Here is a 27,967-nt window from a genome sequence, read left to right as displayed (position 1 = left end):
TACAGTCAAATTCAACAAAGTAAGGGAGTTTGGCACCCTTATGGACTGACACCACAGAGCATTCTCCTAGTGAACAGGAGGGCAGTGCAGAAGAACTATCTCCCCTCCCCCCCCCCCCCCCCCCCCCAGAAATGCCTTCTCTCAAAAGCGGGGATATTGTGCCCATTCTTCCTTACAAAAGTCCCCTGAGGAAGCCAACTGCGCGAAAATGCGTTTGGGGCAGACGGTGAGCGGTGCTAGTCAGGTGCATGGGCTTAGCCTGGTATTATTACCCATTATGTGTTGCATTTTTACTGCTTTTTTGTTACTGTGCACCTTATGGCAGGGACCTTAAGTCTGCTGCATCTAGAGTCATTCAGCTATTTGCTTTACATTTGCACTACTGCACTATTGTACTGATAGACATTATTACTGAGCTATTACCCTTTCCTTATGTCCTGTTGGTGATAGGTCCACATTGTGGGAGCATCACTTCTTTTACTAAGTATTTATATATGTGTTTTTAAATTGTGTATTTTTCAATAAAGATTATAATTCTTGATATATACCTGTTTTCATATGGTTCTCTATTTTGGTGAGGGGGCTTTTTGTTGCCAGCCAAGAGTCTTTCAATTCTTGTTTGAGGTATCTTTGCTAGGGATGTCCCGATACCATTTTTTTAAGACCGAGTACGAGTACCGATACTTTAATTCTAGTACTCGCCGATACCAAGTACTTTAAAGGGAATCTGACACCAGGGTGACCCGGTCTCTGGCGCTGATCACCGTATGATATGTGGGTCCTTGTCAGGGCCGCCATCAGGGGGGTACAACCCATACACCTGTATGGGGCCCGGAGGTTCAGGGGGCCCGGACGTCCCTGGACCTTTTTTTTATTATTATTAGCTTGTCAGTGAGTGAATGCGACTGTCACTCACTGACCGCTGGGTGCCCGCCAGGACTATGACCGGGCCTCATAGTCCGGGGGGCCCGCACACTCTACTCACATTTATTACTTCTATCCAGGGCACGGGTCCCTTAAAATTCATGGCAGGGCCCGACAGGCCAGGGGCTGATGGGAGTAGAGACGTGCCCCGCGCAGGCACGCACGCACGTCTACACCAATCACCCTACCTGTCCCTGCCTACGTCCCTGCGTGATCTCCAGCAGAGACGATCCTCACTGACAGGAGCAGCTGCAGCCTCCGCCACCTGACGCCGTTGCATCGATCCCGGCAGGGTAGGAGAACTTGTGAGAGATGCGGGGGGAGATGAGAGATGCGGGGGGGGGGGGTGATGAGAGGTGCGGGGGGGGTGATGAGAGGTGCGGGGGGTTATGGGGGTGATGAGAGGTGCAGGGGGGTTATGGGGGTGATGAGAGATGCAGGGGGGGGTGATGAGAGGGGGGGTTATAGTAGTGATAAGGAGAGGTGCGGGGGGTTATAGTAGTGATGAGGAGAGGTGTGGGGGGGTTATAGTAGTGATGAGGAGAGGTGCGGGGGGGTTACAGTAGTGATGAGGAGAGGTGCAGGGGGGTTATATTAGTGATGAGGAGAGGTGCTGGGGGGTTATAGTAGTGATGAGGAGAGGTGCGGGGGGTTATAGTAGTGATGAGGAGAGGTGCGGGGGGTTATAGTAGTGATGAGGAGAAGTGCGGGGGGGTTATAGTAGTGATGAGGAGAGGTTTGGCGGGGAGTGATGAGGACACAGAGGATAAGAGGGGGTGTATATGTATATTTGATGTGTATGCATGTGTTGGGCAGCATTATATTCAGGGTACAGTGTGTGGCAGCATTATATTCAGGGTACAGTGTGCGGCAGGATTATATTTAGTGGGTACAGTGTATAGCAGTATTATATTCAGTGGATACAGTGTGTGGCAGTATTATATTCAGTGGATACAGTGTGTGGCAGGATTATATTTAGTGGGTACAGTGTATAGCAGTATTATATTCAGGGTACAGTGTGTGGCAGGATTATATTTAGGGTACAGTGTGTGGTAGTATTATATTCAGGGTACAGTGTGTGGCAGGATTATATTTAGTGGGTACAGCGTATAGCAGTATTATATTCAGGGTACAGTGTGTGGCAGGATTATATTTAGGGTATAGTGTGTGGGAGGATTATATTCAGGGTACAGTGTGGGGCAGGATTATATTTAGTGGGTACAGTGTATAGCAGTATTACATTCAGGGTACAGTGTGGGGCAGTATTTTACATAGGGTACACTTTCTGGCAAGGTTATAATGATTACTATCTACATGCAGAGGATGAGGATCTGCTCACAAAGTGAGGAGCCAATGATGTCTGGATGTCAGACTCTGCAAAGAAGATGGAGCTGGAGGAAGACCTGGTCTCTGGGCCAGATGAAGAAGAAAAGATAACAGAGAAGATATCACTCAAGTCAGAAGACGTCACTAAGGTCACTGATATCATTGTGTATTCTCCTGACTGTCCCATCAGAGCTGTAGTCACTTGTAAATTCTGCAGTGATGATGGATAAAACTGTGTCCAATCTGTGTCTCTCCAGCTGTTACAAAACTGCAACTCCCATAATGCCTGAGGCTCTCCAGACATGATGGGAGTTTTAGCTTTCCAACAGCTGGAGAACCACTTCAACCGAAGTGATCAGTGCGGGTCTTAGCAGTTGGACCCCCACCAAAAAAATGGTCTGCTTACTATAAAATGCCCGGGCCCTGGTTGGGGGAAGGGGGGCCCAGGCCTTGAGCTGTGTAATGGGCCCTGAAATTTCTGATGGCAGCCCTGGTCCTTGTTGTGTACAATGGTGGCGGCTGCTGTAGTATGAGCCAAGATTTCTCTCTTCTCCATTGGACAGAACAGGGAATTTGCATTGGCGGTGAGACCGATGACCACATGGTGAGCAGCGGTAGAAACCAGGTCACCTGCACTATCTACCTATAAATTCAAGTTAGTGCAGGTGACTCTTCTGTAAGATTGCCTTTAATAGTAGGGAGTATCCCCCTTTAGACATTAGCAGGGCCCCCCCTTTAGACATTAGCAGGGCCCCCTTTAGACGTTAGAAGCACCCCTCCCCCTTTAGACATCAGCAGGGCCCCCCCTTTAGACATCAGCAGGGGCCCCCTTTAGACATCAGCAGGGGCCCCCCCTTTAGACATCAGCAGGGGCCCCGCTTTAGACATTAGCAGCCCCCCTCCCCCCTTTAAAAAGCAGGGCCCCCTTTAGACATTCGCAGCCCCCCTCCCCCTTTAGACATTAGCAGCCCCCCCCTTTAAACAGCAGGATCCCCCTTTAGACATTAGCAGGCCCCCCCCCTTTAGACATTAGCAGGGGCCCCCCTTTAGAAAGCAGGGCCCCCTTTAGACATTAGCAGGCCCCCCCTTTAGACATTAACAGGCCCCCCCTTTAGACAGCAGGGCCCCCTTTAGACATTAGCAGGCCCCCCCTTTAGACATTAGCAGGGGCCCCCCTTTAGACATTAGCAGCCCCCTCCCCCCTTTAGACAGCAGGGCCCCCTTTAGACTTTAGCAGGGCCCCCTGCTTATGTCTAAAGGGGGGCCCTGATAATGTCTAAAGGGGGAGGGGGCTGCTAATGTCTAAAGGGGGCCCTGCTAATGTCTAAAGGGGGGCCCTGCTAATGTCTAAAGGGGGGAGGGGGCTGCTAATGTCTAAAGGGGGGCCCTGATAATGTCTAAAGAGGGGAGGTGGCTGCTAATGTCTAAAGGGGGCCCTGCCAATGTCTTAAGGGGGCCCTGCTAATGTCTAAAGGGGGGAGGGGGCTGCTAATGTCTAAAGGGGGGCCCTGATAATGTCTAAAGAGGGGAGGTGGCTGTTAATGTCTAAAGGGGGCCCTGCCAATGTCTAAAGGGGGCCCTGCTAATGTCTAAAGGGGGGCCCTGCTAATGTCTAGCAGGGCCCCCCTTTAGACATTAGCAGGGCCCCCTGTAGACATTAGCAGGGCCCCCTGTAGACATTAGCAGGGCCCCCTATAGACATTAGCAGGGCCCCCTGTAGACATTAGCAGGGCCCCCTGTAGACATTAGCAGGGCCCCCTATAGACATTAGCAGGGCCCCCTATAGACATTAGCAGGGCCCTCCTTTAGACATTAGCAGGGCCCCCCCTTTAGACAGCTAGCAGGGACCCCCCTTTAGACAGCTAGCAGGGACCCCCCTTTAGACAGCTAGCAGGGACCCCCTTTAGACAGCTAGCAGGGACCCCCTTAGACAGCTAGCAGGCACCCCCCTTTAGACATTAGTAGGGCCCCCTTGTAGACCGCAGCCCTCACCCTTGTAGACAGCTCACCTGCTGCCGCTCCGCTGCTCTGTCCTCCCGTCGCATCATGGCGATCTATGGAGGAGCATGTGACATACACGTCACTCTGCTTCCTCCGTAGCGTTACGCTGGGCATAGGGGAGGAGGAGTGACGTGTGTGTCACATTCTCCTCCATAGATCGCCATGATGCAGATGGGAGAACCGGTGTTAGTGAAGATCGGGACACAGAACGCTTCAAGACACAGTTTTCTTCACTACACCGGGCAGCGGAGCGGCAGCAGGTATCGGACATGGTATCGGGGACATTAAACAAGTCCCCGATACCATGAAAATGGCCAGTATCGGCCCGAGACCAATACTAGTATCGGTATCGGGACATCCCTAATCTTTGCCCATTTTTCCTTACAAAAGTTTTCCAGTTCTTTGAGATTTCTGGGCTGTCTGTCACGCACTGCTCTTTTAAGGTCTATCCATAGATTTTTAATTATGTTGAGGTCAGGAGATTGTGAAGGCCATGGCAAAACCTTCAGTTTACGCCTCTTGATGTAATCCCCCGTGGATTTTGAGGTGTGTTTAGGATCATTATCCATTTGTAGAAGCCATCCTCTCTTTAACTTCAGCTTTTATACAGATGGCATCAAGTTAGCATCCAAAATTTGCTGAAATTTTATTGAATCCATTTTACCTTCTACTCGAGAGATGTTCCCTGTGCCACTGGCTGCAATATAACCCCAAAGCATGATTGATCTACCTCCATGCTTAACAGCTGGACAGAGGTTCTTTTCATAAAATTCTGTTCCCCTTCTCCAAATGTACCTTTGCTCATTCCGGCCAAAAAGTTCAATTTTAACCTCAGCAGTCCACAGAACTTCCAAAATGCATCAGGCTTGTCTATATGTTCATTTGCAAAGTTCAAATGCTGATTTTTGTGGTGAGGACGTAGAAGAGGTTTTCTTCTGATGACTTTTCCATGCAGACCATATTTGTAGGGATCAACCGATATCGGTTACAAGTATCTCTTTATAGTGGAATAGTGTACCACAACTCCAGTGTCTGCCAGATCTTTCTGGAGGGATTGTGCAGTCAAACGTGGGTTTTGAATAGTTTTTCTCACAATCCTGCAAGCTGTTCTGTCTGATATTTTTCTTGGTCTTCCAGATCTTGCTTTAACTTCCACTGTTCCTGATGACTGCCATTTCTTAATTACATTCCGAACAGAGGATATTGACATCTGAAAACGTTTTGAAAATCTTCTTATAGCCTTCTCCAGCTTTGTGAGCGTCAACTATTTTCAGTTTCAGATTTCTAGACAACTGCTTAGAAGAACCCATGGTGCTGATTGTTGGGGCAAGGACAGATGAGTCTGGGCATTTAAAACCTTTGAGATTGACATCACCTGGTCTTCCTAGATGATGATTGAGAACAATTCATGACACTGGCAGGTCTCAGCTTTGCAAAGGGGGTTCCCTATAAATTCTGCAGGGTTCCCAAACTTTTGTAAATGATGGAAATAAAATCTAATTTTTGTTGACATATTATAAGAATATCCAATCTGTAATTTGATGCCTTTTGGAGATTTTTCCATCTTTCTTTGGCTTCTTTATGCACATTAATACAAATGTTTACCTGGGGTCCCCACTGTATGTGGATTTTCACCTGCTCTGGACAGTTCCTAAAATGGACAGCAGAGGTCAGCAGAGAGCACTGTGGTCATGACATCAGAGGAAATGCATTTCTTTTTTGGATTTCTCTTTAGTATACAGTCCCTAAAAAGTACTGGAAGCGATTTACAAATCTGTTTAACTTTCTGGCACCAGTTGATTTAAAAAAGAAAGTTTTCCAGGGAAGTACCCATTTAAGGAGCAATGTAAATGCAGAAGCCACAGAGCTCACCCATTTTCTTCAAACAGCTGTTTGTGGGAGCGCTAAGATCTTAGAGGGATTTTGTAATTTGTTAAATCTGGTCAGTATTTACAAAATTGTAGTTTTATTCTGAAAAAAGGTACCGGATTATTTGACTTTTTGGATTATAGTCAGGAATTTTAAGAAAACCATTGCCAATACAAACTTCAGAGGGAGAAATAATTTTTCTTGACCTGCTAGGGGAATATTCTGCTTTTTCAACCGGGAAAAAAAATAACAAACTGCATAATTCTGATTTCAGCATTACACTGCATGACCTTTTCTAAGTCTCACAATTGTTCTACTAGACAGGCCAAAGTTGTACGCTGTAAATGAAGAAATTATAGGCAACACCTCCCCCTAGTGGCTACTAACTTATAGGATGAGATTAGACAATATCTCAAAAAGCCAAGTATACTGGAAATCTGTATGAAAATCGTTTACACATGTACAGTAATAATTTATACTAGAAATGAAATTCGGTTAATTCAATACTGGGGAAAATGCATGCATCTCACAATTTATGAAACTGGAATAAGGCTGCGTTTCCAATTGGCAGCTTTTTGGAAAAACTGCCATGCAGTTTTTGAGCTAAAGCCAGAAGTGGATCCATGAGGAAGAAGAAGTACAAGTCCTTCCTTTATATTTCCCATTCCCTTTCAATACATTTCTGGCTTTGGGTAAAAAACTGCAGAGCCTCACTGTCTCCTGCTATGTGTTATTGTGTTGCCCAAGCCATTGCCTGCATAAATTAGTGCGGTTTTCAAAGTTCTCCGGTTGTCCAGAAAAGTCCAGGTTGACAGGCTTTTTAATCTTATAATGTAGATTAAAGCAATAAACACCTGTCAGATTCAGACACATTTACTGTGGTTTTGCTCAACACTACTAGTATAATATGTTCGGTCCAATAAAGTGAGCATACGTCACATAAGCATACTTCTTGCTGGTATCATGATGTATACCTCCACCATACTGTCCTGATGGGAAGTGAATCCACCCTTTCAGAAACAGCTTCAGAATACTGATAATTATTTTACAGACATTTAGGCTATGTGCAGAATGTCATGTACACAGGCAGACATTCTGCACAATTGCATGTTCCACCGCTTCTAGGACCGCTCAAAAATGCACCATCTCAATAGACACCAATAGAATGGAGATTTCTACCATGTGCACAGTACAGCAGAATCCCTTTGAAATCAAGGAGACTCTGCTGCAGTGGAATTTCCAGGTGGAATTTTTTTGGCGTATTCTGCTTGGAAATTCTGCCATGTAAACAATTTCACCTCACCTCCTTGTCGGCCCAAGAAATGTATTACTTACCTCTCCCTACACCTCAGTGCTTTAATACTCCCATTATGTTGTACGAGGGATTTTTTGTGAGACAAGTTACACATTTTAACAGCATTTTTCACTATACCATATAATGTATTGCAAAAAAAATATTTTTCTGTAGGGTAAAATGGTGTTCGTTTTATTCTTTGTTCACTATGCAGTATAAATGATGTTCACTTTTTTTTATACTATTGTATTGCAGTGTACTATGATTTCTGCCTATAGTAGGCTGTACTGTTCCCATTCTGAAGATGCTTTGACCCATAGGCGGCTCTAGACTTTAACCAGTTAAGGACCTAGGACGTACCGGTACGCCATGGCGCCCTGGTACTTAAGGACCCATGACGTACTTGTACGCCCATGGGAATTTCAGTCCCAGCCGCGTGCCGGGCAGGGACTGGAGCGGGGTGACTGCTGATATCGATCAACAGGCACCCCACGCAAATGCCCAGGGGGGTCATCACACCACCCCAAATCGCTGGTGAATTCACACCGGCGATTTGCAATGATTCCGGTGATATGGGTCACGTGTGACCCGCTGACCCGGAAATACATGGTGATTGGGGGTGTAGAACTTATAATCACACACCGTTATATGTAAAAGTTACACCAAGCACACACACTACATACTCCCCCCCCCCACACACACACACAAAAAGCCCAGTGTCAGACAGTACTGGAGCGGGGACATCCTATACCAGACCCCGCTTTACAGTATGCTCATGACACGGAAGCGGTTCAAGGCCATTTGGAAATGCCTCCATTACACTGATAATGCAGCATGTCCCGCCCCCCCCCCCCAAAGTGATCCCACCTATGACCAGCTTTACAAAGTGAGGCCGGTCATAGATCACTTTGGGGCCAAATTTTTGGAGGCCTACGTACCGCTCAGGGAGCTCTCAGTAGGTGAGTCTCTTATGAGTTTTAAGTGGAGACTCATCTTCCGCCAGTATATTCCCTCGAAGCGGGTGCGGTATGGCGTGAAGCTCTACAAACTTTGTGAGAGTACCTCCGGGTGCACTTACAAGTTTAGAGTATATGAGGGACGAGATTCCCGTATTGAACTCCAAGAATGTTCCCCCACTCTGGGTGTTAGCAGGAAAATCATTTGGGACCTTGTGCACCCATTGCTGGATAAGGGTTACCACCTTTACATGGACAACGTTTATACCAGCATCCCTCTGTTCACATCCCTTGCCGCCAGATCCACGTCCGCTTGTGGGACCGTGCGGAAGAAACTGGGAGGCCTCCCTCTAAATTTTGTTCAGACACGTATGCCCAAGGGTGAGTCCCGTGCCCTTACCCATGAAAACCTGTTGCTGGTCAGGTATAAGGATAAGAGGGATGTCCTTATGCTGACCACAATTCATGGTAACGGAAGCTCACCTGTCCCTGTGCGAGGTACCACAACACCGGTCCTCAAGCCTGATTGTATTCTGGACTACAATCAGTATATGGGGGGAGTTGGTACGGTACAAAAAAGTTGCGGTCTACATGGTCCAGGGTGCCATGCCCCGATCATCCGGGCCTCTGCATTAAAAACTGCTTCAGGGAGTATCACACTTCCATGCAGTACAAAATTTTCCCTTTTCATTTTAATTTCCCATAATTTGACCCCAATGTGTTAAGTCCAGAGTACATTCCAAATTGTAACCCCATAAAACCACTAAACTGCCCAAAAAATTATTTTATGAAAAAAAAAAACCTGATAAGACCTCTGGGGGTATTTTTTTTCCAAAAATGGGTCACTGAGACACTATCATCGGGGACTTTTTTATGTTGTCTCAAATGCACAGCGCTCTCTCTCCACCTGAGCGGGGTGCGCATTTGAGGCAACAGGTTAGGGACGGCCACACACATCACATTCCCAGAATGATGATTCAGAGCATAGGGTTTGGGGTGGGCATATTTTTTCGTTTTGGCTATGCACTGGGTCATCATTCTGGGAACATAACCTGTTATATCATTTAATGTCCCACTGTACCCCATTTTAGTAATTTACCCCATGTAATGCTCCTTGAGGGGGGGGGGGGGTCCCGCTGTTCTGGCTCCATAGGCAGCTATGTAGAAGATCAAGGCCCCTGACTGCTCTCCGGCTCTTCCGTGACCGGTGTGCACCCGCAGAGCTGTTTACGCCCAGATATGAGGTATGTCCTTACTCCAAAGAAATGTATCTACATTTTCTCCTAATACCACTTGTGAAAATGAAAAATTTGGGGTAACCCCCAGCATTTTAGTGTAAAAAAAATAAAATTTTTCCTTTTCACATCCCACTTAAAGGGGTATTCCAGGAAAAACACTTTTTTTTATATATCAACTGTCTCCAGAAAGTTAAACAGATTTGTAAATTACTTCTATTAAAAAATCTTAATACTTTCAGTACTTATGAGCTTCTGAGGTTATTCTTTTCTGTCTAAGTGCTCTGTGATGACACGTGTCTCGGGAAACGCCCAGTTTAGAAGAGGTTTGCTATGGGGATTTGCTTCTAAACTGGGCGTTTCCCGAGACACGTGTCTTCAGAGAGCACTTAGACAGAAAAGAACAACCTTAACTTCAGAAGCTCATAAGTACTGAAAGGATTAAGATTTTTTTAATAGAAGTAATTTACAAATCTGTTTAACTTTCTGGAGCCAGTTGATATATATATATATATATATATATATATATATATAGCAACAGGAGAATACAGTAGCACACTGCTAGCACAAAGATATAGATGAAACATGAGTATATAGATAAAACATGAGTATATAGAAAGAACATGAAAAGCTATACAGCTGTAGTGCAATAAATGAAAATATGAAACTATGAAATTATGAGGTACTAAGCTTGCAAATTTGGCGCCAAATAGCGTGGACCGTCCCACCACGGTAAGGTGACCTCATTCACGGTAAGGTGACCTCATTCTCATTCCTACACTATGAATATGCCTCTGTGTGAACAGTACAGCAGGCATTGCAAGGTCTGAAACATACAAGGCACCTTATATACACCTAATAGAGGTGGGTGGGGTGGGTGCAAGAGCCAACATGGAGGTAGCCACTCCCCCGTATGTGTAATACAACCAAAGAATAAGTTGGCCAGCACTATTGATTCCAAACTATTGTAAAGACCTGGCTTACAGGTGCAGGCTGCTGGGCTAAATATACAGCAACAGAAGAATACAGCAGCACACTGCTAGCACAAAGATATAGATCATGTTTCATCTATATCTTTGTGCTAGCAGTGTGCTGCTGTATTCTCCTGTTGCTGTAAATTTAGCCCAGCAGCCTGCACCTGTAAGCCAGGTCTTTACAATAGTTTGGAATCAATAGTGCTGGCCAATTTATTCTTTGATTTTATATATATATATATATATATATATATATATATATACACACACACATAAATAAATAAAAATTCCTGGATCTTTAATGAACATTTATCAAACACCTGTGGGGTGTTAAGGCTCACTGTACCCCTGGTTACGTTCCTTGAGGGGTGTAGTTTCCAAAATAGTATGCCATGTTTTTTTTTGCTGTTCTTGCACCATAGGGGCTTCCTAAAATGCGATATGCCCCTCCCACCCCCATTTCAGCAAAATTTGCAAATGTGACTCCTTCTCTTCTGAGCATTGTAGTGCGCCCGCAGGTCACTTGACGTCCACACATGGGAAGAGATGAGGTTACAAATTTTTGGGGGCATTTTCTCCTATTACCCTTGTAAAAATGTAAAATTTGGGGGAAACCATCATTTTTGTGAACAAAAAAAAAATTTTTTACTCATCCAAAGTCGTCAAACACCTGTGTGGTGTTAAGGCTCACTGTACCCCTTGTTACATTCCTTGAGCGGTGTAGTTTCCAAAATAGTATGCCATGTGGGATTTTTTTTCTGTCCTGGCACCATAGGGGCTTCCTAAATGGCACATGCCCCCCAAAACCATTTCAGCAAAATTTGCTTTCCAAAAGCCAAATGTGACTCCTTCTCTTCTGAGCATTGAAGTGCGCCAGCAGAGCACTTGACATCAACACATGGAGTATTTCCATACTCAGAAGAGATGGGGTTACAAATTTTGGGGGTCATTTTCTCCTATTACCCCTTGTAAAAAAAAAAAAATTGGGGGAAAACTAGCATTTTAGTGAAAAAAACAAATCATTTATACATCCAAACTTAACGAAAAGTAGTCAAACACCTGTGAGGTGTTAAGGCTCACTGTACCCCTTGTTACGTTCCTTGAGGGGTGTAGTTTCCAAAATAGTATGCCATGTGTTTTTATTTTTTTTATTTTGCTGTTCTGGCACCATAGGGGCTTCTTAAATGTGACATGCCCCCCAAAAACCATTTCAGAAAAACTCCCTCTCCCTTCTGAGCCTTGTAGTGCACCCACAGAATACTTGACATACACATGAGGTATTTCCTTACTCAAGAGAAATTGGGTTACACATTTTAGGAAGATTTCTCTCCTTTTACCCCTTAGGTCTACAAGAACATGCCAGTGTAAAAAATGAAGATTTCTCCTTCAATTTGCTGCTATTCCTGTGAAACACCTAAAGGGTTAACAAACCTTTTAAATGTCATTTTGAATACTTTGGGGGGTGCATTTTTTATAATTGGGTCATTTATGGGATATTTCTAATAAGAAGGCACTTCAAATCCACTTCAAAACTGAACTGGTCCCTGAAAAATTTCGATTTTGAATATTTTGTGAAAAATTGGAAAATTTCTGCTATACTTTGAAGCCCTCTGATGTCTTCCAAAAGTAAAAACATGTCAACTTTATGATGCAAAGATAAAGTAGACATATTGTATATGTGAATCAATATATAATTCATTTGGAATATTCATTTTCCTCATAAGGAGAGAGCTTCAAAGTAAAAAAAAATGCAAAATTCTAAAGAAATGATGCAAGTATCGATGAAATTTTACCACTAACATAAAGTAGAATATGTCACGAAAAAACTCTCTCGGAATCAGAATGAAAGGTAAAAGCATCCCAGAGTCATTAGTGCTTAACCCCTTAAGGACGCAGGACATAAATGTACGTCCTGGTGCGGTGGTACTTAACGCACCAGGACGTACATTTACGTCCTGTGCATAACCGCGGGCATTGGAGCGATGCCCGTGTCATGCGCGGCTGATCCCGGCTGCTGATCGCAGCCAGGGACCCGCCGGCAATGGCCAACGCCCGCGATCTCGCGGGCGTCCGCCATTAACCCCTCAGGTGCCAGGATCAATACAGATCCCGGCATCTGCGGCAGTGCGCGATTTAAATGAACGATCGGATCGCCCGCAGCGCTGCTGCGGGGATCCGATCATTCAGAACGCCGCACGGAGGTCCCCATACCTTCCTCCTTCCGGCTCCCGGCGTCTTCTGCTCTGGTCTGAGATCGAGCAGACCAGAACAGAAGATAGCCGATAACACTGATCTGTTCTATGTCCTATACATAGAACAGATCAGTATTAGCAATCATGGTATTGCTATGAATAGTCCCCTATGAGGACTATTCAAGTGTGGAAAAAAATGTAAAAAAATGTAAAAAAATGTAAAAGTAAAAGTAAAAAAAAAAAGTGAAAAATCCCCTCCCCCAATAAAAAAGTAAAACGTCCCGTTTTTTCCTATTTTACCCCCAAAAAGCGTAAAAAATAAATTTTATAGACATATTTGGTATCGCCGTGTGTGTAAATGTCCGAACTATTAAAATAAAATGTTAATGATCCCGTACGGTGAACGGCGTGAACGTAAAAAAAAAGTCCAAAATTGCTACTTTTTTAATACATTTTATTAAAAAAAAATTAAAAAAACTTTATTAAAAGTTTTTTATATGCAAATGTGGTATCAAAAAAAGTACAGATCATGGCGCAAAAAATGATCCCTCATACCGCCGCTTATACGGAAAAATAAAAAAGTTAGAGGTCATCAAAATAAAGGGATTATAAGCGTACTAATTTGGTTAAAAAGTTTGTGATTTTTTTTAAGCACACCAATAATATAAAAGTATGTAATAATGGGTATCATTTTAATCGTATTGACCCTCAGAATAAAGAACACACGTCATTTTTACCATAAATTGTACGGCGTGAAAACGAAACCTTCCAAAATTAGCAAAATTGCGTTTTTCTTTTTAATTTCCCCACAAAAATAGTGTTTTTTGGTTGCGCCATACATTTTATGATATAATGAGTTATGTCATTACAAAGGACAACTGGTCGCGCAAAAAACAAGCCCTCATACTAGTCTGTGGATGAAAATATAAAAGAGTTATGATTTTTAGAAGGCGAGGAGGAAAAAATTAAAACGTAAAAATTTAATTGTCTGAGTCCTTAAGGCCAAAATGGGCTGAGTCCTTAAGGGGTTAAAGTGACAGTAGTAAGAAGTGCAAAAAATGGCCAGGTCCTTAAGGTGAAAATGGGCTTGGTCCTTACGGGGTTAAGAGGCCTTAGGCGAAACCCGAACATGAGACCCTCACTAACAAGATGTTGCGATCTAGTGTGCATTGGCAGCACCTGGGGCAAGGCAAAGTATTGTGTGCTGCACCCCTAAATGTAAGTGAATAGTGATGCATGTAATGGGATTTTTCCAAGTGTTGAGGTACAGAAACAAAGTAATACCTTCACACCAGGACCATGAAAGGAGCTGTGTTGACCCCCACACAAGGCACCCCCTCCATATATAGATATCTAGGCAGACAATATCACACATAATAAGCTTAGATACCCCCCACCCCAAACCTCTCCCTTTCCCCACTGTTAGGCTGGGTTCACACCACGTTTTGTTAAATACAGTTCCCGTATACGGCTGGGAGGAGGGGGGCGGGGCTTAATCGCGGCGCCCGCACTCTGCCGTATTCGGGAACCGTATTTAATGTATGTCTATGAGCCGACCGGAGTGAACCGCAGCCTCCGGTCGGCTTCATTTTCGGCTGTATGCGGTTTCCCGACTGTAGGCAAAAACGCGGTCGAACACGTTTTTGCCTGCGGTCGGGAAACCGCATACGGCCGAAAACGAAGCCGACCGGAGGCTGCGGTTCACTCCGGTCGGCTCATAGACATACATTAAATACGGTTCCCGAATACGGCTGAGTGCGGGCGTCGCGATTAAGCCCCGCCCCCCCCTTTCCCAGCTGTATACGGGAACCATATTTAACAAAACGTGGTGTGAACCCTGCCTCATTCTGCTCCCTTTTACATGCTTGCTATCTCTTCTTTCTGTCCTGGTGTGTGGGCTCTCTCCCCTGCAGTCCAGTGCCTGTATTGCACTCTTTGGTGCAGCGCTCGGTATGAGCTTTGTAGCTACTGCCGCTTCTTCTTCGGTCTTGTGTCTATTGTGACACAGGGCTTCAAGTGCAGGCCGTGCGCCGTGACGTCATCTCATCGCGAACGGCCTGTATATGAAAGCTCTGCCCCATGCCGCAATAGACACATGACCGGGAGGAAAGCAGCGGCGGTGGTGGTAAAGTACAGGAGCTGAGTGGCAATGCTTACATTGTACGCATTGCCATTCATGTTTTCTTTCCATGGGGGTGGGGGCGAGTTAGACGGTCGCGAGGCCTTGCCAGTGCGATGCCTTAGGCAGCCACCTAACGGTAGAGCCAACTTTGCTTTGACCCATTTTCCTAGTCCTTACAATATGGCCTTTGACAATGTCACTAAGACCCTTACGCTTGCCTATGTTTCCTGCTTCTAACACATCTAGTTCAAGGCCAGACTGGTCACGTGTTGCCGCATATATCCACCCTTGGGGCCATTAGTCTGCTGCAGCATTATATGAACAATCTATGTCACATCATGTCAGCAAAAAGACACCAGAGCAACTGCGGTGGAGTTACCAGCTAGGCCTCATTCCCACTATAGAGATTCTGCTCGTAATTTCCATGAGGTAATTCCAAGTGGAAGCCACTTGCTGGAGCCGCCCATTAATTTCAATGGGATTCTGCTGCTTAGTTCAGACATTGGATGTTCTGTAGTGGAATTGAATTTTGCAAGAGACACACAGACAATAGCTGCAGGGACAGTTTTTTGCAAAATGAACATGTTAAATCTGCACAGAAAAGCCTATTAGCAATGGGACTTTGAAATTTAAAATTCTGCACTAAATAAGTGCAGCCAGGAAGTTCACATTATTTCCTCAGTGTGAACATAACCCAAAGACTTTTGTAAACCAGATTCCTGCTTCTACTCTACTATGTTTTCATTAATTCTATTTATTCCAGAAAATAATCCCCACAAAGACCATTTATTCTACTTCAGGTCTCTAAGGACTTCCAGTATAGCCATAAGCAGCATAATATTCGGGAATGAAGACTGCCCTTACCTATACTACACATCAGTCATAGGCTCAAAGATTTCTGCACGATTTTGTTCCCTGCACCCAGTTAGACACATCTGTAACAAGCTAATGTTGGTCTTCGACAAAATGGCGACGGACCCATTTCCTGCCTCACACAGCCTGCGGTGGAGGGCGCCGAATTGAGATTCAGACTGAAGTGTGGGAAGCAAGGTAGCGCTGACGTATACCGCCTCTTGGACAGTGAGCAGTCATACCAGCTTAACCCACATTGTCTGCCGCCTTTGAGGGAACAGGCGCCGCTGCTAGACAAGTATGTGTGTACAAGGAGCTGCGGTTTTTCTCCTGTTACTTGTGGGAGACAGGAGAGAACTGTGTGCTTGCTCCTTTGAGCTCAGTGCTGTACAGTGCAGCCGGGACTTGTTTAATACCTACTTAAACACTATAGTTACTCATGAGAACGTTTTCTTAGGTGACACAGGACAATAATACAAACATTGCAGGTTAATTCCTCTGTGGTGTCCAGCACAACCCCCTAGCCCTAGTCGCAGTGGTCTTCAACCTGCGGACCTCCAGATGTTGCAAAACTACAACTCCCAGCATGCCCGGACAGCCGTTGGCTGTCCGGGCATGCTGGGAGTTGTAGTTTTGCAACATCTGGAGGTCCGCAGGTTGAAGACCACTGCCCTAGTGGGATGTCAACCAGTTATACCAAACATCTGTATTGCAATCTAAGTGATTATGATGCGGAACTACACCCTCTCTGCCTGGTCTTTTACATTTATTTTTATTTTTTTTCTATCCAGAACAGCCATTTCCTTTTAGAAATGCATATGATTAGTTATAAATCTATCTGATAATTCATCTTTTTCCATGTAATCAACTTTTGATGTCTTCCAGCAATAATGGCAGGGACAGCGCTGGTATACGATGAAGAAATGATGAGCTATAGTCTGCTTTGGGATGAGTAAGTAATCTGTACACTGCTTTGGTATATGTTGGAGCTATATACGCAACAGGAAATAATATAACGGCCAACTGGCTTTTTCTTCTCATGAAGTGTCTCCAAAGTGTTATTTGTCACGTGTGAATATAGCTGAAGGTGCTGTTTGTCTTCTTCTTTCAGCCCAGAGTGTGCTATTGAGGTGCCGGAGAGGCTGTCTTCTTCCTACAAGAGGCTTCAGGACTATGATCTTGTAAACAGATGTGTCCGGTTACCTGTCAGAGAGGCTACGGAGGAAGAGATAATGCTAGTTCACAGGTCTGTATAGCAAATGGCTGGCCAGACACATTAGGTCAGTGTTTCCCAACCAGGGTGCCTCCAGCTCTTGCAAACTTAAGGCCAAAGGCTGTCCGGGCATGGTGGGGGTTGTAGTTTTGCAAAAGCTGGAGGCACCCTGGTTGGGAAACACTGGATTAGGTTAAAGGAATAGTCCAGTGGTGACTCAGTGGTGAACAACTTATCCCCTATCTTAAGGATAGGGGATAAGTTGCAGATCGCTGGGGGTCCGACCGCTGGGGCCCCCTGCGATCTCCTGTACGGAGCCCCGACAGCCCGCGGGAAGGGGGCGTGTCGACCTCCGCACAAGGCGGCGGCCGACACGCCCCCTCAATACAACTCTATGGCAGAGCCGAAGCGCTGCCTCCGGCAATCTCCGGCTCTGCCATTGAAATGTATTGAGGGGGCGTGTCGGCCGCCGCTTCGTGCGGGGGTCGACACCCACTATCTGGGCGGAGAGCCGGGGGCCCCGTACAGAGAGATCGCAGGGGCCCCAGCGGTCGGACCCCCCCCGCAATCTCAAACTTATCCCCTATCCTTAGGATAGGGGATAAGTTTTTCACCACTGGACTACCCCTTTAATGTCCACCGACCCCACTGTACCATCAGTTGACAGGTTTAGGAAGTGTATGGCAGGTTCAAGAAGTGTATGGCTACTTCTACCTTTTTTTTATTTATTTTTATGGCTTTTATGGCTACTTCTACCTGTTTTCTTTCTCTTTTCTTTTTTTTTTTTGTTAAGTCAATAGTCAGCTTTTCTGATGGGAAATTGTACAACATGTAAAGTTCTTGTATATTATGAGTAAGGCATTGTTCACTTCTTTTTCGTTAATTCTCTTTATAACAGAATCCCTGATACTGGATCCATAACACTTAAAGTGTACCTGTTGTCAACAAAAACTTTTTATATAAAGTAGATAATACCATTATATAAATATTTGTAATATCCATTGGTTATAAAATGTGTATATTTTTGTCTCTGCAGCTATTGCCTGTGTTTCTCTAGGAGGAGTCCAAATACAGGAAGTGATGGTGGACAAGCAGGAGAGTGCTGTGCACTAAGAAAAAGCAGGAGAGTGCTGTGCACTGAGGCTCTATAACAGTGGTCTTCAACCTGCGGACCTCCAGATGTTGCAAAACTACAGCTCCCAGCATGCCCGGACAGCCAACGGCTGTCCGGGCATGCTGGGAGTTGTAGTTTTGCAACATCTGGAGGTCCGCAGGTTGAAGACCACTGCTCTATAACGTGCTCCTGGCTCATACATCAGGATGATTGACAAGCCAGGAGCCTGCACAGATACCTGCTTGTCCTGCCCTCACTTCCTGTTTTTGGACTCATCATAGAGACACACAGACAATAGCTGCAGGGACAGTTTTTTTGTCATCCAAAACTATACACAATTAATCAATGTATATTACAAATATACATATAATGGTATTATCTACATTATATAACAAATTTAACGACAGGTACACTTGAATAGAACCTAGTAATTTAAAAATGGTGTCAGTTTTGCTGCAAGGTATAGCGCCATGACCAACAAAAATCTCTCCTGATCCACATACACATGAGACCCCTCCAGACCCCTCAGGTGGCAGCTTATTTCACAGAGAACAAAAGGATCAGGCTGATCCAACATGCCCAACTCTTCTCTTCCATGATATCACAGTCTCAAGGAAATATGAATGTTTGGTCTAATATGTAGCCAGCTTTTTTTCATATGAATTACTTTGTCAGAACACATTTTAATATTAAGGCCTTGTTCACACAAGGATTCTGACTTGCACTATACGACCGTTGGTTTCAGTGGATTTTGCTCTATTCTGTTCATATGTCGGAAGTTCTGCAAGGGAGCTTCCGAAGAGAATTTGAATTTTGGCAGAAGATTGAACATAAATGTCCCATTTGTCAATGGGACTGTGCTTGTGTCCGCAGCAAATTGCCTCGATATATACACTGACTCTGGAACATTTCTGCTTTGAGCAGAGGATCGAGAATCCACAGAAGGATTCAGCAAGGAAGCGTTCCCAACCTAATTTCCTCATTGTGAACTGAGGTTTATTGTTTAAACTGTAATAATAAATACTGTATTCATTTGTTAATCCTGATCCTACTGGTATCTTCTCAATATATTTTCAGTCGTGAATACCTTGATGTAGTTAAAAGTACTCAATCTATGGATTTAGAGGAGTTGAAGGAAACCTCAAAGAAGTATATTGCTGCATATTTTCATCAGGTGGGAAATATAGTATAACGCTGCTATTGGGTTGTTTGAATTAATTGTCAGGGTGAATTCATACTTGGGATAAAAATCTAAAACAACAATCAATGCCATTTTTAGCAAAGATTTTAAGTGTTTTGTAGTTGTAGGTTGACCTTTTTGTTGTAGGGGTCTATTCACATGTACAGCAGTAGGATCCTGCGCATGTTTGATGCACAGGATTTGAAGCTGCAGATTTAATTGCAAACTAAATGACTGGACACAGCTTCAAATCTGCAGCATTGAATATGTGCAGGATACTGTAAGTGTGAATAGACCCTACGGGTTTATTCACATGTACAGTATCCTGCACATATTTGATGCACAGGATTTGAAGTTTGGTAGATGTGTGTCTCTCTTGTTTTTGGTAAGTCATGTGCCATTTATGGCCACCTATGAATGAAATAAACCACTGGCTGGTTAAAAACTATTTTTATGATAACTTGCTCTAGGATGAAACCTGCTGGTTGCATTATATTGGCTATTGTAAAGAATGAAATTCACTTAGTGAAAGTAATACAGCTATTCTTCTGTACTAGTGGAAGGCATTGCTTAGAAAACCTGTTTTGTTGATTATGTCCCTTCCACACAGGAGGTGTCTCGTGCTAAAATGTATTTAAATTCTTTGTGTGTGTGTGTGTATATGTGTGTATATATATATATATATATATATATATATATATATATATATATATTGCATATAAAGCAATAAACCGGGCTTACCTGTTGCTGCTCCCTCAATGTCCTGGTATTCTGCTCCAGTTCTCCAGTCGTATCTTCTTTTGCATTGCCCATGGTCAGCGCATCACACCCCGGCTCAGCAAATCGACGGCCACAGCGATGTCCCGTCTGAGCCATGGTGGGTGGGAGGGCAACACGAAAGAAAAAAGCAACAAGAGGCAGGAGCCGGCACATGCGTAACTAAGCGGCACTGTAAGCGGGCATTTCACACAGGACGGGATCCAATCAAAGCCTGGAGCGTGGCCAAGGCAGAAAGCACAACACAAAAGCGAAAAAGGACAAAGGCCTCACTTACCAGTCAGGTCTTTTTATTCTTATCCAGACAGGATAGCGGTGTTACAGGCGGGGGAGCGGAGTGGGAGGTGGGGAACTCCGGGCAACACGAAAGAAGACACCACCAGAGAACTGGAATGGGATACTGGGACTCCAAGGGAGCCGTGGACATCTTTCAGCATGGGACAGCTTTAAAAGGAGAGGAACGGAAGAACTACTTATACCTGAGCTTCTCACCCACACTAGGTGCAATGGATGTCAGGGCTGCCACACTGAGAGGCTTTCGTTGTTGTAGGATTTGGCTGTGCTGAAAATATTACATCTAAATTAGCACCAAAATTAGCAACTGCGGATTCCATGCGGTGCCAATTTCAGTGTGATTTTTACCCATATGACCTATAGCTGTTTAATAAGACAGTCTTAGGCTGCTTTCACACTATAAAATTCATCGGTTTTAAAGATCTGTTTGATGTTCCGTTATGAAAACCCTGAAAATCGGCCATTAAACGTCCATTGGAAAATCCCATACGTCCGTTAGAAAATCCCATAATAGTCTATGGGATTTTTACGTTATCCGTTTTAATCCGTTATAGTCCATTATTAATAACGGACGTTATTTTGTGACGGAAGATAGTAACGGAAGAAATAGTGCATGCACTATTTCTTCCGTTCATTCTCCCGTCACAAAATAACGTCCGTTATTAATAATGGACTAGAACGGATTAAAACGGATATTGTAAAAATCCTATAGACTATAATGGGATTTTCTAACGGACGTATGGGATTTTCATACGGACGTTTAATGGCCGATTTTCAGGGTTTTCATAACAGAACATCAAACGGATCTTTCAAACGGATGAATTTTATAGTGTGAAAGCAGCCTTAGAATGCATCATTTTTTTCAATATAGCTTAGTTTAATAAATCTAGCATATGTTTGCACTGTCTAGTCTAGGTTTTGACCTACTATTAGTTGGCTTAATATGCACTTGAAAAAGTATCTAAAACATGTAATGTAAAAAATGTGGTACACAGCATGTAAGCAATTTTTTTTTTTTGGCACAAATTGTGCCGAATTCTAGTTTCAGTACTAAATCTAAGCCATTGTGCTTCATGAAAATATCTTTATTTTCTGCAGAACTCTTATCACTGTGCTAAGCTGTCACTTGGTGGCACACTTCAAGTTGTTGATGCTGTGATGTCTGGAGGTGCTCAGAATGGAATGGCTCTCATAAGGTAATGAAAAGCTACCAGCTATAGAATGATTGGGATCGGAATATTAAAGAGAATCTGTCACCCGCCAAAACTTTTAAAACTCTCATGTTACAATCTAGGCTTTCGGTCACTAATGGCCATGCAGTTAAAGCAACAAAAACACCTATATCCAATACATCTGATGACTTGGACAGGTGGTGTCAAACCCTGAAAAGCCATGGGCTGGCAAGCTGTCAGCAAGAATGAGATTTTTTTTTTCTTCAAACAAGTGGTATACTACCTAGCTGTCAGTGCCGCCCGCCTCTGCTTCATTGTATTGTAATATGAAACAAATTTAAAGTCTTACTTTATTAAAGGAAAAATGTTAGATATTTTCTCCCGCACTATCCACAGTACTGGTGGATAGTGCCGGAGACGCTGATTAAAACGATCCCTACCTTACCCGGATCCGCCCGGCCGTTCGCCCGCAATTGTGGTTTTATTCTACGTGTATATCTTGCTGTAACTGGCACGGGCGGGGCTTCTGCACTGACGTCAGCACCGCTTATGAATATTCATCCCCCCTCCCTCCAGCTCTCCCTCTCTTCGCTGCTCCTAACTGGAGGGAGGGGGAACAATATTCATAAGCGGCGCTGACGTCAGTGCAGAAGCCCCGCCCGTGCCAGTTACAGCAAGATATACACATAGAATAAAACCACAATTGCGGGCGAACGACCAGGCGGATCCGGGCAAGGTAGGGCTCATCACCAGTACTGTGGATAGTGCGGGAGAAAATATCTGACAGTTTTCCTTTAAGTTAGTTTGTGTTTCTATTGTCTGCATGAAAGTGATTCTAGTTTTGAACAATTTTAATGTTAATCTTCCTATTGCTTTGCTGGCTTCTTTTGTGCCTACTCCCCATTTATGGAAGCATATATTAGAATTCCAAGTTGAGTAACATTTTGGTAAATATTATTCCAAAAAATAATTAAATGGTACCTGTCAATTTTTCTCCAACTGCATGCAGTGGACAAAGGCCATTACAAGCCGGAACGCTTGCTGTTTAAAATGTATGCAGTTTATGTCTAAATAAACCTAAAGCTTCTGATGAAATTTTGAGTGCCGGGATTTCTATTAACTACACCTGGATTTCTTCAATCCTCGCGCACCATGCGCTATAGTGCTGACCATTTACTCCTGCTTATGCGGCACTAGAAGGGAGACCCCTAGTGGCCACATTTTCAAACCTTAAAAAATAACATAAATAGTGAAAATGTACACAACAAATATATATAGAATTTTTTTTTCAGTAAAGGAAGAACATATAAAAAATTTATTTTATGACAATGCCCATTTAAATGATTGGTGTTATTCTTGGACTATAGCTACTCGTGTATCTCCAGATCTCCCATAGAGATGCATAAAGGAGGTGCGTCGACCCCCACACCGTGCAGGAGATTTCTGGGGTCTGGCACGATCAGACAGTTATCCCCTATCATTTGGATAGGGATACATTTTCCTTAACCAGCGTACCCCTTTAAATCTCTGTATCTCTTTCAGACCTCCAGGGCATCATAGTCAACGAAGTGCAAGCAATGGATTCTGTGTCTTTAATAATGTTGCAGTTGCTGCAGAATATGCAAAAAACAAGTACAAAGTTCAAAGGTGAGTGTTCAGAATACAATTCATATTATATTTTATAAGATTACAACAGCCTAGATGTGACAACATTTTTTAATTTTTTTTTATTCCTACACTTGTCATTCTTTGTCCGAGCACCCTATTACTAAGGTTCACACTTTCAGTGCTGCAGAGTCCCATTGCTGTCAATCGGATTCTGCTGCACAGTTCACACTACAGAATTTCACTGGCGGAGCTTTCTGCTGCTCATCTGCCGATAGAATGAACATGTTCAATCTTTTGGCAGAATACCGCACAGAATACATTGCAGTCTATGGAGATCATCAATGTCTGTGTGGTCCTAGCACTGACTGATTTAGTCAGCGATAGCCCGCTCTTAGGATCTCAGCCCGGAATATTTCTGAGCACAGAAGCTCTGTGCATTCCTCTCTGCTTCAGGGTGCATGTTCACCCCTCAGAAATGTATCAGGACTCGCCCTAGACTTTCTGTGCCCCTACTTCTTGGGAGATATGACTAATTACAGCCCAGAACCTGAAATCAGCCCTCCTCCTCTTTTAAGAATTCATGCTATTTGATAAAAGGGGAGAAGGAGTCATGCATTCAGCGCAGTGAGCCTCATACAGTACCGATGTGGTAGTTACTCTTATCTATGTGTTCTGTTAATGTCAGTGATGTAGACTAACTTAGAACACTGCACAGGAAGGATTACATATTACAGTAATTCAAGTTTAAAAAAAGCATTGTCAAGAAGCAATAAGCGGCTAATTCAAGTAATGATGACCAGGAGCTGAAAGACAGATCTAAATACCTTCTCCAGTCACACTACGGAATATTCCTTGTGAGGGGATATTCTGTATGCAGCAGCTGCTGCCGCTATCAGTTGGCGCTTAGACCACTCGGACCTGCACCCTCCCTCCTTGATGGTGGTGCAGTCCACGTGGAATTCAGCCAGAAGAATGAACATGTTCATTCTTTCAGCAGAACCAGGAATGTCTGTGGTGGAAATCCCACAGTGTGCATGATGAAGCAGAATACTACTGAAAACAGTGGCATTTCTCTGATCAGAAATTTCGTAGTATGAATAGGCCCTAAGGCATTCACTGTGTAAATAGTAGGAACACTGGGGGAACCCCTGCTTTGTGCAAAAATTTGCAAAGCATTTTTTAGTAGTACTGTAAAGTGCATGTCCAGATTATCTAACTTGTAAATATGTGTGTCTACCTTTTTTTCCGTTTTTTTTTTTCAAATCATTCTTCTTTTTTCGGGCAGAAGTTCTTTCTCATCAGCCTACTTGATGACTGTAGTCTCGCGTTTTTCCCATCTTTCCTGGCGTTGCGAGACGTGACCTCACAGTTTAGTGGCCTGTGCTGGTCTATCTTCTTGTCGGCATCCCTGCCCCCTGCTGACGTATATTTTCTCTGCGCGTCTGTGCGCATCATCAGGCTGTGCCCATGTCACATGATTTTTCTCCGATCATGTGATGTTTGTGGGCTTGGCTGCTGTATGTTTTGTTTTTGCAGCCCGCCCCCTGCTGACGCTATTGACGCCCATGTGCGTCATGTCGTCATGATGTTTGTCATGTGATCATAATGTCATGTGATCAAGTGATAGTCAGCTGATGTACGGGGGATGTGTATTATGCCACTCAGTACCAGAGTTGACGCTCTCGTTACAAACATGTGTGATTCCTTCTGTGTCAGCGGATTTTTGGCTCAGCCTTGCACTCCAGATGAACAGTTTCCTGGAAAGTGGATTGCTCATCGTGGGCCAGTTGAATGGCCCCCAAGGTCTCCCGATCTGACCCCCTTAGACTTTTATCTTTGGGGTCATCTGAAGGCAATTGTCTATGCTGTGAAGATACGAGATGTGCAGCACCTGAAACTACGGATACTGGAAGCCTGTGCTAGCATTTCTCCTGCGGTGTTGCTATCAGTGTGTGAAGAATGGGAGAAGAGGGTTGCATTGACAATCCAACACAATGGGCAGCACATTGAACACATTTTATCAGTGGTCAGAAACTTGTAAATAACTCATGAAAGAATAAAGTTACGTTAAAACCAAGCTGACTCGATTGGCCAAAAAAATGGGGTTCAGCTGACTCTACTTGAAAAGCTATGTACAATGGCCATATTAAAAGTTTCTAGCATGTGATGTGACCAAACAGCAGCAATTTTGACTTTTTTTTTTACGTTTACGCCAGTTGCGGTCATTATTAATGATCCTGTACAGAAACCAGTGTAAATTTGATACTGCCGCATGGGTAACTGTCTGAACTATTTAAAAAAAAAGGTTAATGATTCACTAATATTTTAATAGGTCAGACATTTAGCCACGCGGTAGTATCAAATATGTAAAAGAAAAAATTATTTTACTTTTTTTGTATAGCAATAGGAAAAGGGGGAGCTAATTTTTATTGGGGGAGCAGTAAATTTACATTTTTTTTTTTTTTTTTAATATAGCACTCCTATGCACATGTGTATGTGCAGACTGCAGACCATTGCTTTTACAGACCCCTTTAGACAGCAGGGCCCCTTCCCTTTTAGACAGCATGGCCCCCCTTTTTAACCTATTGGGGGCGAAGGGCGTATCCATACGCTCGTGGGAATTTCGGTCCCCGCCGCGCGCCGGGCGGGGACCAGACCGGGGTGACTGCTGATATCTATCAGCAGGCACCCCGTGCAAATGCCCAGGGAGGTCATTAGACCCCCCCGATGTCGGCAATCGGCGCATATCGCAAGTGAATTCACACTTGCGATTTGCGCCGAATCCGGGGCATTACGGGTCTATGGTGACCCGGTGACCCGGAATATAAGGGGGATCGCGGGTGTCTAAGACACCCACGATGCCCCTAATGCGATAGGAGTGAGGTGGCAGAGGTGCCACCCCTCCTATCTCTGCTATTGGTGGTCTAGACGCGACCACCAATAGCTGATCGGCGGAGGGGGTCTTTACTTTCGGTTTCCCCGTCCTGCCCACCCACAATAGGCGGGCCAGAACGGGAAAAACGAAGAGGAGCGGCGCCGAAGATCACTTACCCGTCCGGAGGCTGCGGGCGATGGAGATCGGTGTGCGGCAGAAGAGGACGGCTCCCTGGATGCGACGGAAGCCGGTGAGTTGCCTCACAGCTGTTTGCTGTGTGGACATGCTGGGATTTGTAGTTTTGCAACAGCTGGAGGTCTACAGTTTAGAGACCACTGCAAAGTGATCTCTATACTGCCCTCTAGATCTTGCAAAACTACAACTCCTAGCATGCCCACACAGCTGTTTGCTGTCTGGGCATGCTGGGAGTTGTAGTTTTGCAACATCTGGAGGTCCACAGTTTGGAGATCACTGTTCAGTGGTCTCTAAATTGTAGCACTCCAGATGTTGCAAAACTGCAAATCGCAGCATGCCCATACAGCTGTCTCGGCATGCTGGGAGTTGTAGTTGCGTACCTCCAGCTGTTGCATAACTACATCTCCCAGCATGCCCTTCTGTGATCAGTACATGCCGGGAATTGTAGTTTTGCAACAGCTGGAGGCACACTGGTTGGAAAATACTGAGTTAGGTAACAGAACCTAACTGAAGGTTTTCCAACCAGTGTGCCTCCAGCTGTTGCAAAACTACAACTCCCAGCATGCACGGTCTGTCAGTACATGCTGGGAGTTGTAGTTTTGAAACAGCTGGAGGTTTGCCCCAACCCCCCCCCCCCCCCCCATTAGAACGTACAGGGTACATTCACACGGGCGGGTTTACAGTAAGTTTCCTGCTTCAAGTATGAACTGCGGCAAATTTTTCCCCGCTGCGCAAATTCCTAGCGGGAAACTCACCGTAACCCGCCAGTGCGAATGTACCCTAAAAACACTACACTACCACATAATAAAGAGTAAAACACTACATATACACCCCCTTACACTGTCCTTCCCCCCCCCCCCCCCCCCCCCAATAAGAATGAAAAACGTATTGTACGGCAGTGGTTCCAAAACGGAGCCTCCAGCTCTTGCAAAACAACAACTCCCAGCATTTCTGGACAGCCACTGACTGTCCAGGCATGCTGGGAGTTTAGCAACAGCTGGAGGCACCCTGTTTGGGAATCACTGGCGTAGAATACCCCTATGTCCACCCCTATGCAATCCCTAATTTAGTCCTCAAATGCACATGGTGCTCTCTCACTTCGGAGCCCTGTCGTATTTCAAGGAAACAGTTGAGGGGCCACACATTGGGTATTTCCGAACTCGAGAGAAATTGCTCTACAAATTTTGGGGGGCTTTTTCTCCTTTTACCCCTTATGAAAAGGAAAAGTTGGGGTCTACACCCAAAATTTTTTTACACTAACATGCTGGTGTTGCCCTTTACTTTTTATTTTCAAAAGAGGTCAAAGGAAAAAAAGACCCCCAAAATTTGTAACGCAATTTCTCCTGAGTACGGAGATACCCCCATATGTGGGCGTAAAATGCTCTGCGAGCGCACAATAAGGCTCAGGAGTGAGAGCGCACTATGTACATTTGAGGCCTAAATTGGTGATTTGCACAGGGGTGGCTGATTTTACAGCGGTTCTGACATAAACCCCCAAAAAAAATACCCACATGTGACCCCATTTTGGAAACTACACCCCTCACGGAATGTAACAAGGGGTACAGTGAGCATTTACACCCCACAGGTGTCTGACTTTTGGAACAGTGGTCTGTGAAAATGAAAAATGTAATTTTTTTGTTTGCACAGCCCACTGTTCCAAAGATCTGTCAAATGCCAGTAGGGTGTAAATGCTCACTGTTTCCCTTATTACATTCAGTGAGGGGTGTAGTTTCCAAAATGGGGTCACATGTGGGGAGGTCCACTGTTCTGGCACCACGAGGGGCTTTGTAAATG

At 44.5% G+C, this 27,967-nt stretch overlaps 1 protein-coding gene across 6 annotated transcripts in view; it reads left to right on the top strand.

The window, feature by feature from the left end:
• The window catches only part of HDAC10 (histone deacetylase 10), a 177,485-nt gene that overhangs the window by 94,238 nt on the left and 55,280 nt on the right, over positions 1-27,967 (top strand). For 2 of the 6 annotated variants that reach the window (XM_056573747.1, XM_056573752.1), the window contains exons 2-6: positions 16,631-16,697; positions 16,857-16,991; positions 19,150-19,246; positions 21,422-21,519; positions 23,038-23,142. In XM_056573747.1, coding sequence (XP_056429722.1) covers positions 16,631-16,697; positions 16,857-16,991; positions 19,150-19,246; positions 21,422-21,519; positions 23,038-23,142 — 502 coding nt within the window. The other 4 variants (XM_056573749.1, XM_056573748.1, XM_056573750.1 and 1 more) reach the window with 4 other exon arrangements.

This window comes from Hyla sarda, chromosome 4 (assembly GCF_029499605.1).
Source record: "Hyla sarda isolate aHylSar1 chromosome 4, aHylSar1.hap1, whole genome shotgun sequence".
NCBI classification, from domain to species: domain Eukaryota; kingdom Metazoa; phylum Chordata; class Amphibia; order Anura; family Hylidae; genus Hyla; species Hyla sarda.
This window is presented reverse-complemented; position numbering and strand designations above follow the sequence as displayed.